This window comes from Peromyscus eremicus, chromosome 8a (genome assembly GCF_949786415.1).
Source record: "Peromyscus eremicus chromosome 8a, PerEre_H2_v1, whole genome shotgun sequence".
Classification (NCBI taxonomy): domain Eukaryota; kingdom Metazoa; phylum Chordata; class Mammalia; order Rodentia; family Cricetidae; genus Peromyscus; species Peromyscus eremicus.
This window is the reverse complement of record NC_081423.1, coordinates 47256871-47269477: the sequence shown is the minus strand read 5'-3', so window position 1 is coordinate 47269477 and position 12607 is coordinate 47256871. Positions and strand designations below refer to the sequence as shown.

General features: G+C 49.8%; 1 protein-coding gene across 1 annotated transcript in view; it reads left to right on the top strand.

Moving 5' to 3' along the window:
• Nucleotides 1-12366, top strand: part of LOC131917216 (protoheme IX farnesyltransferase, mitochondrial) — a 117795-nt gene extending 105429 nt beyond the window's left edge. Inside the window, exon 7 of the mRNA XM_059270915.1 lies at nucleotides 10374-12366. Within this exon, the coding sequence (XP_059126898.1) occupies nucleotides 10374-10780 (407 nt within the window). The 3' untranslated portion in view covers nucleotides 10781-12366. The remainder of the gene's footprint in view (nucleotides 1-10373) is intronic.
• The last annotated feature ends 241 nt before the right edge of the window (nucleotides 12367-12607 follow it).

Below are 12607 nucleotides of genomic sequence, written 5' to 3'. Positions count from 1 at the left end.
GAAAATAGCTCATTTTACCATCTGTGAGGGGAGCGTCACAGTCTGATTAGTCAAGTAATTAGTGTTTTGACCAACACTTAGGAAGGAAGTGGTGAGGTTTCCTGCAATATATGTAAGTACATATTTTTCACATGAGAGATCAAAAGGCAGTTGGCCATAAACCGTTGCCCTGTAAGCCACATTTCTGAAACTTTTCATAAAAGCTCACACACTCTGATTTGGCAAACGCGCAAATGTGATTACACCTTTGCCATAATCGTCTCCTAGAATGGTTTTAATATCCTGTAAGCGGTGGGTTTTAATGAATATACAAATACAGCATTCTAAAGCTTGTGTGCTCCTTTGCTCTGTGATAAACGAAGCTTGAGCCTCATCCACGTGGGAGGCAAAAGAGGCAAAGGCTTCAGAGCAGAGCTGAGCCCGTTTGCCGCTGACTTCGGGCCTGAGCTTGGCCCCTTCTCCCGGTCTTTTCATCTCCCGCTTGTATGTGACGACGGTCTCTCCTGTGGAGGAGTTCTGAGGACAGAGGAGTTGTGACTGGAGTCCGACCTGTGCTGCCACACCAGATTAGGTCATTTCTATGAGAAAGAAGTTACAGGAGCTGGGGCATCCAGAGTTAAGAGCCCAGCAACAGAGCCGTCAGGTGAAGGCGTTTGCCAGCAAGCCTGGTGATGTGAGTTCGACATGTTCTTTCTGTAACCCAAAGTTCATTTATATACAGACTTGTTAATGATGGGTGGCCGAGGGGCCAGCACACCTTGTTCGCAGATAAAGAGTATGCAGCCGTCTGGAAAATGATACAGGACCTGGTGTGAAACAGATTTCTGAAACCACCCAGAGGAGTTCCCCTGTCAGCTCTCGACACTGACTTCTGCTCAGGGAACTGGGCAAGAAGGACCACACGTTTGAGACCAACCTTAGCAAAACACTTTCAAAAAGGAGAAAGGTACATCGTGTACCTAACCCTCAAGGAGTTTGTACAGAAAGGGTAGCAATAGCCCTGTATATGGAAGTTCAGTGTTCATCAGACAGAGCCAAGATCAGAATGAACAAATCAATGAGTAGTTGTCTCCTCTTTCATAGGACCGAGTCCAAGAGAATGTGTCACAAAATAGTTATTGCTGGCATCTTAGGGATGAAGTTGCATGTAACTTACTGTAGTTTAATCATCTTCTAGAACTGCCCTGTTAAGGATGGTAGCTCCTAGCCATGGGTGGCTACATAATTTTTAAAACTTAAATGTCTCAGGCCCACTAGCTATCCATTCAGGTATCCAGAGTCACATTTGGTTCGTAGCTACCATACTGACAGCACAGAGCAGAACGTTTTGTTAAAGGTTTGGACCTGACATGTCCCTTAAAGTGCTTAAGGTGGAAGGCTTGGGTGCCAGTGGCCGGCAACATTGAGATGTGGTGGGAGCTTTAAGAGAAAGTGGAGCGGAGTTGGATAAAGTGGGTCATTGGGAATACATCTTTGCAGGGGCCAGGGCCTCATTTTTCTCTCTGACTGCTCTAAGTGAGGGACTTCCGCTTGCCACCCTGATGTACTTACTGCCTGCTCCGGGTCCGGAGTGACCCGGCCGACTACAGTCTGAATTGTGAACTACAGTATACACCTTTTGTTTATCTTCAGTGTCACATCAATAGGAAGGTGACAGAGATTCTGTCAGGGGGACGTTCACTCAGAAAAAACAAAAAAAAAAAGAAAGACATTTTAACCAAAACTACACAGAGAAACCCCGTTTCCGGAAGAAAAACAAACAAACAAACAAACAAAAACAAGGCAGTTCACCCAGAAAACACTGCCTAGAAGCAAAGACTCTCTTTCTGAAGCTGTGTCCACTCCTTGATGTATGTGCCCTTTTAATGATGGGTGCAGTGTGGACCTGTTTTTGTCTTGCTAAACCAAAGCACTGATTCACAGGCTCAGTGCCCATCCGTTTTTCCCAGATGTTGCTGGACTTCTGAGCATGTGGCTCAGACAGTCTGAGACTGTCACATGTAACAAGTTTCCAGGAACCACACTCTTCAAATTCACAAAGACAGAATCCAGAGGAGTCCTAGCCTTAAGGACCTCAGAAATACCTAGAGAGTGGGGTTGATGTTTGTTCAAGCTGTACGAACAGTGGAATGCGTGTTGTCTACAGAGGTTGGTGACTGCCAAGGTTCTCATTTTAGGAGATATGGATGGGTGGGAAAACTTTTCTGAGGGTAAAAAAGTGGCAAACGCTTTCCTTCTGTAGTACTCCAGACCATGTGATCTTTGAACCTCACAGAGTAGTGACTTCAGAAGTCAGGAGTAGAGGGCTTTGGAACACCACACTGAGTTGTGAGTGACAGGAAGAGGAATTTAGAGATGACGTGGATGTCACATCAATAAAGCAAGAGCAGCTGGAAGACTACTCACCCAGCTGCACAGTCCAGGCCAGGCACTGCCAGGCTGCCATCTTAACAGACTAGTGCCCATAGTCACTTCATGGTGCAAGTGTTGAGGGCCTACTGTGTGCTTGGCTTTGAGAGATACAAAACTGACTAAAACTCCTGTCCTCATGGAAATCACATCTGACCTCCTAGGAGAGGCAGGCAGACATTACTTAGTGATGGACAAGCCTTAGCAGAGTGTCTTCTTGGGGCATGGGCTCACCACCACCACCACCACCACCCCAGATGAGTTCTAGAAGACTTTAGAGGCCAGTTGACTTAAAGGATTGCGAGTGTATTAGTTGAGAGCTGGAGAGATGCTGTGTGGGCAGAGATGGGACCCACAATGACTACCCACAGAGGAATTGATACTTTGGTCAAAGATGGTAAAGATCCATGGGCAGCTGACCCAGCCAAAGTGCCAGGGTCTGGAGTTGGGGGTTATTTACATAGTGATGCGCAGTACTGGAAATCAGTGAGTTTGTAGAGCCTGCCTTCCCTGCTGCCCTAGGCCCTTGTGCCTTCTCTCTCCTCCAACACCTTCCCCTTCACACTCTGCCCTTTCTTACAAGGCCCTCCCCATCCTAGGCCTGCCCTTCATCCTCCCTGGCCAGTATTTCATCTTACAAGTATTTAGTGCATCATCAGTCTGATCACCCTTTGAAAGAGCAACTTGTTAATACTAAGAAGTTGGGGAGAGACAGAGGCTGTTTGAAGGGAGGCAGATTGACTGAATATTTTCCATTCCTTTGTCACCCACACCCACCTCCCAGGGAACCAGTGCCCACAGTAGCCAGCAGTAACATTTTATTGTCCCTGACCATGTATCCCTCAGCTTAGTTGGGCTCCGTAGCTAGAGGTCAAGATTGGAGAGGAAGCTTCTCAGCAGTATGTGACGTGACGTGTAAGTCCTGTGACCCTACCTGGAGGGAGTGCATGTAGAAACAGCAGGTGTGAGGAGCCTGTATGTCACAGTAACCCACAGAGAAAGGGCAAGGACCGTTTCCAGAAGCCTGCTTCCTCCCTAGGGTCTGTGCTGGCCACAGGGCTGGGCGATGCCCTTCATAGGCTGCTGGGCACTGAAGTGCATCCCTGGCCTCCCTCCTCGCCTGTAGGGACAAGGAGAACGGAGGGAGCGTGTCCCATGGGATGCCGAGTCTTTTCCCACAAGTCCTTTGATTTTTTTGGACCAGATGGTGGAAAAGAATTTGTGTTGAGGGTGCCCCAGTCAGGAAGGTCCCTGGCAGGCTTTGGGTCTGCCCAGCCGTTGTCCATCACAGGACAAGCGAGGTGGGATTTGGGGCTGGTGAAGAGGATTAAGCACATTAGCAGGCAGGCATCGTGAAAGCTGAACAAACGTCAGTTGTTCTTGATACTTGCTGTTTTATAGCTGCACGGAGGACTGGAAACCCCTCGCCTCTCTCCCAGTCACACGGCCCAGGGCTTTGTTTGTGGCTGTCATATCAAGGCAGTCAGGGCACAGCAGCCAACTGCTTCTGTGCGCGGGAAATGCCTGCCTTTTACAAAGCCCTTCTGTCTACAGAATGAGCTATTGTGATGGGATTTCACCTGTACCCGATCTCCTCTGGGCTTCAGAGGTGGCCTTTTCCTCCCACCTACCCAATTATCCTGCCTTTATTTTATTAACTTTTTAAAGGGTAAGTGCTGTTAGCAGGAAACATCACCAATGCTCTGACTGGCTGCTGGTAGAGCTAACCAGCTGCTGCCCTAGGAGCTAAGCACAGCAGAGCAGGGATGGTGAGGACAGAAGTGACCTGCTAGAACCCCAGTGAAGGACTCCCTGGGGGCTGGTCAGATAAGTGGCTGGCAGCTGACATTCCGGCCCCCAGCCAGCGGCCTGGAGCCATGCACATTAGGCCTCTTAGCAATGTTTATCTCCAGAGACTGTTTGTCTCAGACTTGCTCCCTGCCCCCTTCCCTCCTCCTCTCCCACACCACCTCCCTGCATCACCCCATTTCCTAGGGATGCTGGGATTCTGTGTTGTCATTTTCCTGAATCTAAAGAAACCCCTTGTCTTGGGGGTCTTCGCTGCAGTCTCTGCCTCGGTGATGATCTGAGGATCGGAACAGTCTTTTAGAGTTGATTGTCAGTCTGGTTTGTAATTCAGGTGTTGTGTGGTAAACATTAATTATGTCAGCCAACATTCAGTTACAAATGAGGACTCAGAAATGGGCTCTTATCAGGAGGTGACACTTGGCAGATGGATGGCTTTAGTAACAAAAAGAGTGAGTTGTTTTAGCCTCTCGCCTGGTAAACTGCAAAACCTTAACCCCCTTTCTACTTTATTTACCTCCTTTAGTCCCAGATGAGAGAACCAAGCCAGAGGGGATTCATTCACTCGTTTATTCAACAAATATGTATGAAAGGCTTACTAACTACCCAGTACTGTGGAACCCAAGCATTTGTAGAGATTTTCTTTAAAATCCTGCCTCTGCTTGAGTCAGACTCAAAAATGAGTGTCTGTTCCTGTGAGATGTTACCTTAAGTGGTCTAGAGCACAACTTAAACTAAGATAAACAGCTTCTCTTTTTCCTTCTTTTAGGGGGAGGGTGGAGGTGGGACAGAGTCTCACTTTGTGGACCAGGCTGGCCTTGAACTCACAGATATCTGCCAGCCTCTCTCTCCCGGGTCCTGAGCTTAAAGGCTTGCACCACCACAACCATCGATAAATGCTCTTTAAAAGACAAAACAAGGAAGACTTTTGTGGAAATACTAGCAAACAATATTTAGAACCCTATACTTTACCCAGTGTCCAACATTAAAACAGAAAAAAGCTGAGAAAGAAAGTGGCTGTAAGTGTGTTCTTGATGCTGTAGCATCAGCATCTGCAATTATAATTACAGCCTAGCTGTGTTGGTTCAACTCTTGTTGATATCATTGTTGACTGTGAGTGGTATTAGCTTTTAGGGTGCCATGCCAGGGCCTCTCGGGTGAGATGATGGAGCAGGCCTTGGCTGGACAGCCTCAGCACACAGCGCCTGGTGCAGAATGCCCATAGAATTAGCATTGGTGATGACAGGGAACACTGGAGGGTGTGAGCTAAGGGGAGTTTGAATTCTGGAGAGAATCTGTGGGGGTCTCAAACTTCTAGGGAGGTAGTTAGAGAAGGGTCAAAGCTTTGTACTTTTTCCCCTTCAAATGCAGCTTCTCCAGATGTCTGTGCTTGAAGGTAGGATGCACAAAAGTTTAGAGAGAACCCTCAAACTCCTGCTACACATCCTCTTTATCATTCCCAGGTGCCTTGCAAAGAATTCTCCAAGTTGCAGATGCCCACTCTTCCTCCTGTTTCCAGAGGACCTTTAATCTGCCCTTTTGTCTCTCCTGTGCAGTTGATAAACTGGCCTCACTTCCTGCTCCCTTTATCTGCCTCTCCATACAAGTCTATTGCAGTGAGGCTGACCACTTCACAAGCGCCTTTGTGTTAGTCCTCAAAAGAAAGGCTTTCAAACCTGTGAGCATGAAGCTCCGGACAGCTCTGTTTCCAACAGCTTCCGCAACTGTCCGACCCTGAAAGCACCAGTCTGACCAGCCGTGGAACAGAGGAGCTTTATGGACCACATTTAGAAAGGAGCCTGGAGGACCGAACCCAGCCCCGACTAGCGCTGCAGCGGGGTTCCTGTCCTTACAAGGCCATGTGTGGATGGTGAATACCAGTGAATAGGCTTCAGTAAGGAGAGTAGGTACCCACTAGGCATCCCCAAAAGGAATCATCCCTGAGGTCAGTGCTCCCCTCTCCTTTTTGGGAAGGTACTGTGCAGCTGGATTGTTGAGCTTTCCTTGTCAACCATGATAGAAGAGCATTTCTGGACTTGGGCAGAGGCAGAAATGAGGAAGAGGCTCCCCTTCTCTTTTTTGTAGAAATAAGTAGAAGTTTTGAAGAGTTGAAAACTCCCCAGGTGTCACTGGGGAGACACTGATGAGATCAGGACTCTGGGTGGACTAGCATTCTCTCCTGCTGTCCATACACGCACTGCTGATGCTCTTCTGTCTTCTACATAAGCAGGGGAATAGTAACGTGTGGGTGCCTGGATATACTCTGGTGCTGCCGGCACTGAGCATCAGTCTCAGGAGTCACTGTCCCAGGGAACCATGCCCACAGATGCACAGCTGTCCCACAGATTTCTACTGTGATAAAGGGAAGAGAGTGGATGTTTCTCCCAGGGAGGTCTAAGAAAATGAGAACACTCATTTAAAAAGAAGCAGAGGCCAGGCATAGTGGCGTGGGCTTGGAATCCTGACACTCAGGAGCTAAAGCAGAAGGATTGCTTTGAGTTTGAGGTCACCCTGGGCTACATAGAGAACTCCAGCCTAGCCTGGGCTAAGAATGGGACCCTGTCTCCAAAAACCAAAAGGTGAAAAGGAAGAGAATCAGAGAATTACAGAGAGTTACAGCTTGCTCTGTAAAGTACCTCTTCCAGGGCCATCCTGCGCTCCCCCAGGTCAAGTGAGGTGTCTTCTGTGTGTGGCATGCATCCCTGTCTGTCCCTGAGGTATTACCACACACTGTAACTCTGTTTGTGTTGTCCCCTTCCCTGGCCGGAGCCCAGAGGAGGAAGATTCCCCCCACTCCCCTGCCCCCAAGAGCAGACAGTCTCCGGCAGGCAGTTGGTATCTGCTGTCAGGAAAGACAGGCCCAATAAAAACGGGCGGCTTTGGGGGAGTGAGGCCAAGGGGGTGTGCAGAGAGAGCCCTTTGAATTCTCTAGCCTGGTGCTTTGTTCGCCCCACCAGGAAGGTGGGCCCCACCACAGCCCTGAGCTGACTCAGGCCTTCCTGCCCCAACTCACCTTATCTTGATGAAGAAAGCGATTTGTTTGCCTTCTCTTCTGTGAGCAGAAGCAGTTGAAGCACGTCAGGCAGAACTGTGGGTGGTTTTCTGACTGCAGTCCATTAAGCTGTGGATCCTAAAGTGATTTCATTGGAGACATGAGCCAAACCCATGCCAGTTTCCTCAAAAACAACCGCTTGCTGCTCTTCAAGAACTGAGGTTCTGCCTGAGCTCTCTTGTTCTTACTAAGTAGAAGCACAGCCAAAATTTTCTGTTGCACAGCACAGACTACTGCAGTTGGCACACCAAAGTTGGGGGCGGGGGGGGGGGGAGTGCTTGAAGAAAGAGTCCCCATTGCAGCTGCCGTTTTAACCAGGTCCAGTTTGTTCTTTTTCAGTCATTTCTAGAATGAAACCCACCTGGAGCTCTGAGCTTTAGCATCCCTCCCCTGAGTCCTCCTGCCTCTCCTTGCTCATGCCCTGTGTCTCTTGCCACAGTAAGTTTTTCTTGACAGGACAGACACATCATGCCCTTGTCGTACCCACACCCCATGCTGTGGCTGTCATTACTGCATACCATACTCATGTCCAAGGAAGCTCATGAGCTCTACTAGGGCTTTCCCACGTGTGGTATTCAGGAGCCTTAAAGTCACCCTGCGCCCTGAGAGTCTCTCCATCTGACAGTCACAGGGTTAGCTGTATTTTCCATCAAAACACAAAGACTAGGTCCATCACCATTTGCTCCTCGAGGTGGCCCAGGCTTCCCTCCCTGCCTTCTGATTTCCCAAGAGGACTTCCTGTTAAACTAAGTGTCCCATGTTTGTCACTGAAACAGGTACCAGGACTCTTAATGAACTAGAAAGTTCTCTGTTGTTATTTCCAACAAGCCTGCCCCCTCGGTATCCCTCATGTGGGAAGGGGACTACTGGGCATCCTGTGTAGCATCAATTTCCTAAAGCATGTATCTGGTTGCATGCAGTAGTGCCAGGGATCAGTCACCAGGCCGTAGCGATCCCACCTGCCCAACCCCACCCCAATCTGGTTGCATGCTGTACTGCCAAGAATCACTGGGCCATACTGATTCCAGTTGCCACTGCCCCCCTTGAAATGCTTCTAAGAACCCCCAATAACCCAGGTTGCTTGCTATGTGAAGCCTCAGATCACGCCTACCATACCCTTGTCAGGAAACCTGCTGAGATTAACTGCTAAGTGCTTAGTGGGAAGGTAGCATAGACATTGTGGACACACTGGACGAAGTGATGGTTTACATCCTAGGCAAGGTTGAACGGACTGTGCAAGGCGGCTTCATTACACTGCTCAGAGACACACACTTTAAAACTGAGTAATCATTGGGCTGCAGGCATGGCTCAACAGTTAAGAGCACTGGCTACTTTTCCAGAGGACCCGAATTTGATTCCCAGCACCCACATAGCAGCTCACAACCATCTGGAACTTCTCACAACCAGCTGTAACCCCAGTCCCAGGGGTTCTGATGGCTTCTTCTGGCCTCTGTGGGTACCAGGCATGCAAGTGGCACACAGACACACATGCAGACAGACAGACAGAACATCTGTACACATAAAATAATAAAAAATGTATAAACTAGTTATTTCTCTAATTTTCCATTGAATACTTCTGTACTGCAGTTGAAGCCTTAGATAAAGGGAGCTGTGTGTGATAAAACTCATTTGTGAGGTGATGGTAATAACTTGTAGGTTGGGTGAGCATGTATAGTTCATCTCCATGGTACCTGGGTCTAATAGCCACAGTGCATTCTGGCTAGGGTGTCAAATAAGCATGGCCAACCTAAAAATGACCAAGAATAAGACTCCATTTCTCTGTCATGCACACATCCACAGGTATCCAGCACCCTGCTCTCTTCCTAACCCTCTGCTTCCTCACAGTCCCGAGTCCATTCTCCTCACTGTGCTGTGGGGAGATGCCACTCCTTATCCCAGGTTCCAGATGCCTGTCCAGCCCTCCCTTGCAGCTCTGCTCTCTCTACTCTAGCCTCTGCTGTTCCAGATACCCTGGGACTATTCCAGGACCAGAGGATGTTTGCCACCAGCTAGCTGGGTCATGGCCTGAAGGCTCTCTCTGAGCAGTCCCGTCACCTGTATGCATTGTCCTATTTCAAGCCCCATTAACACACTCTGTGTTGGTGTCTCCTACTTAATGTCATTGTGCTGGGCTCTGGGGAATGGTGTCCTGGAAGCCTGGGTTGTCCCCTGCTGAAGAAGGTGCACGGCTAGAAGTCAGACATGCTCAGTTCTGCATCGGTGCGAACAGGGCATTCTAGCTGCCACACAGGGAAGTGAACTTTACCCAGGAGGAAAGGCCAGCAGGCCTGAGTGGCCTCCATGTGGTGACGCTGCTCCCATGGCCATGTCCTGGCTATGGATTCCAAGCTAGAGTCAGGACTAGACTCAGTCCTGACTTCCCTAATGTCACAGTGTTGGGAAGCATGAGGGGCAGCAGGTGTCAGGAACCACGTGCACTAACCCACTAAGTGCCCAGCAGAAACACAGCCCTCCCTCCCCGTCCCACCTAAGGCAGAGGAGCGTCTGAGAGGACCCCCACCTCCCGACCTGCCCACCAGGCTGAGTGAGACCCAGGAGAGCAAAAGTGTCCTGCATAGTTTTCCGTCAAGTTGGCACAAGCTAGGATATCTGGAAGAGGCGCCACAAGTGAGAAAATAACTCCATCAGTTTAGCCTGTAGGCAGTTCTCTTGGGGCTTCTTTTTCATTATTATTATTCATGATTCATCTGGTAGGGCCCAGTCCCACCTCTGGGAAGGTAGTCCTCCTGGATTATAGAACAAAGCAGGCTGAGCACGCCACTAAGCATCATTCCTCCGTGGGCCCTGCTCCATTCAATGCCTCCTCCAGGCTCCTCCTGTGTTCCTGCCCCACCTTCCCGCAGTGACAGACTGTACATGAGAGTTGTGAGCAGAAACAAGCCCTTTCTTCCTAATGCTGTCTGTGGTCCTGATGTCCTGTCACAGCAATCGGAAGCTCACTAGGCTAGAAGGGCTGAGATGGGGGTCGCTGGTCACCTGGACACAGGCCTCCAAAGTTCAGCAGGACTTTAGGATCAGCAGAACCTGCCTTTGGAAACATCTGCTGGCGCCTGACTGTCCCCTTTCTCCCCACATCTCTGCACAGGAGCACTTCTTCTGGGAGGGATCCTGTACTCCTGGCAGTTCCCCCACTTCAACGCGCTGAGCTGGGGCCTCCGTGAAGACTACTCCCGAGGAGGCTACTGCATGATGTCCGTCACCCACCCAGCCCTCTGCCGGCGTGTGGCGCTGCGCCATTGCCTGGCCCTGATTGCTCTGTCGACTGCTGCCCCCGCCCTGGACATCACCACATGGGCCTTCCCCATCATCTCCCTCCCCATCAACCTGTACATTTCCTACCTCGGCTTCCGCTTCTACGTGGACGCAGACCGCCGGAGCTCGAGGAAACTGTTCTTCTGCAGCCTGTGGCACCTGCCCCTGCTCCTGTTGCTCATGCTCACCTGTAAGCAGCAGCCAGATGGCGAGGGGGACAAGGGAGAGGCTCCAAGCTGAAAGCTGGCTGGCATGCGGGGAGCGTGAGAGCAGACATGTGCAGACAGACGCCCAGCACTGCCCTGTGCCAGGGGGAAGCGTACTGTGGTGATTCTGGCCTGCAGAAGGAGAAACGGATGGATGGGGGCAGCTGGGGGCAGATCAACTGGTGCTGTGTCGTCACTTAACAGTTCTTTTTATATTACTATCCAAACTGCCTCCCGGATGAGAAAGGGACTGGCAGAGTGCGTTAATACAAAGAGAATAGTTTTCTCCTCGAAGGTGTTCATGCATCTTTCCCTCCAGCCCTGTGTTCTCCCGCCCACATGATGTACATGCACACATAGCTTCCTCCTCCCAGCACACACATGCACACATACTCACCACATGAAGACCACAGTGGCCATTGGTCAAACAGGTGGGTGCTTGTAACCCAGCCTCTGTAGTTCTAGATCCTGAGGCTGCCTCAGAAGAACACATACTGTGGCTACAGTACCCCTTCTTTGCCGTGGAGATGGGGCCTGACTAGCTTTCTCCTCCCAGCGTTCTCAACCACATATTCCCTCAAGTGACAGAACACCCAGCACGGCCTGCACAACGGGAGTGAGGATTCCAAACGGTTGTCTGCAGCATCCCTGGCTGCACTGCCAGCACTTCCCATCACCCCCCATCACCCCCCATCAGGACTTCAGAAAGGCCTGGAAATACAAAGTGTCGTCATCACTCACTCACTTTGAAGTATAGGCATGGTCTGAGCTTTCTGGAAGGGCGGCACTTGACATAATCCCAGAACCCCCTCAGGCACCAAGCCCACCACAGTACCACTGTAGTTGTGCTGTGCCTGTCAGGATTTTTCTGATGGCCTTCTTGGGACTGAATGGCAGAGAGAGTAAGCTGGGCCAGCAGCCAGCCATTCTGTGCCCATTCTTACCACTTTTGTGTAAACAGCATCTCCACTCTGGTGCCTCCTGAGTCCAGAAATTCACCTCTGTGTGTCCATTGTATTCAAAGAGGGCCAGTTGGGCTGCTAGTGGCCATGGGTCCAGTTCTGGGAATTCATGGCCTCTGATACAAAATGAAGTCATCTATAAGTCTTCAGTCTTCTGTGTACTTCTCCAGGTCCACAGAGAGGCCTGTTGCCTTAAAGCTGTGGAGCTTGGCAGGGTGTTTGAGTTCCTCGGTCTCCCAGGATGCTGTGCCCTGTCGGGATTCCCTCAAGGGGTTTAAGCCACATGAAAACAGTTCTTGAATTTGGACTGTTCTCTCAAAAATGTAGAAGGCTTGGGATGTGGCCCAGAGGCAGAGCACTTGCTTAGCCATACTCTAGGCTGGAGGTTTGATCTCAAGCACTCCCCACCCTAAAAAAAATTAAAAAAAGAAAGAAAAAAGAAATGGGGTGGGGTGGGGTGGCATCTAGAGTGACTGCAGATACTGTGCCTGGTACCTCTTTCTACCTATTGTAACATTACCTCCTGGCTGTGTCCTGGCTGTTTACTGTGGTTATAGGGAATGGGGATGTCTGCAAAGGGCATCTATGATTTGTCGCAGCCTTTAAGTCTGTAAAGTGTGCTGGTTCTCCTCCTCCTGCAATAAAACAGTTAGAAGAACAGGAGCGTGTGTCCTGGTGTCACTCACCATCCCAAGTCCACAGGGTTCAGCACTGGCTTCCTTCTTCCATGAGTTAACAGACGCTACAGCAGGTGGGTGTTCCCTTCTTTCTTTTTTCCTAAGTTGACAAATTATACTTGTATCTACATATAGAGCACAGAGTGATGTGATTTATGAATCCAAGGTGGAACTAGTTAGCATAACTGTTGCCTCAAATGGTCATCGATGTCTCATGAGGAT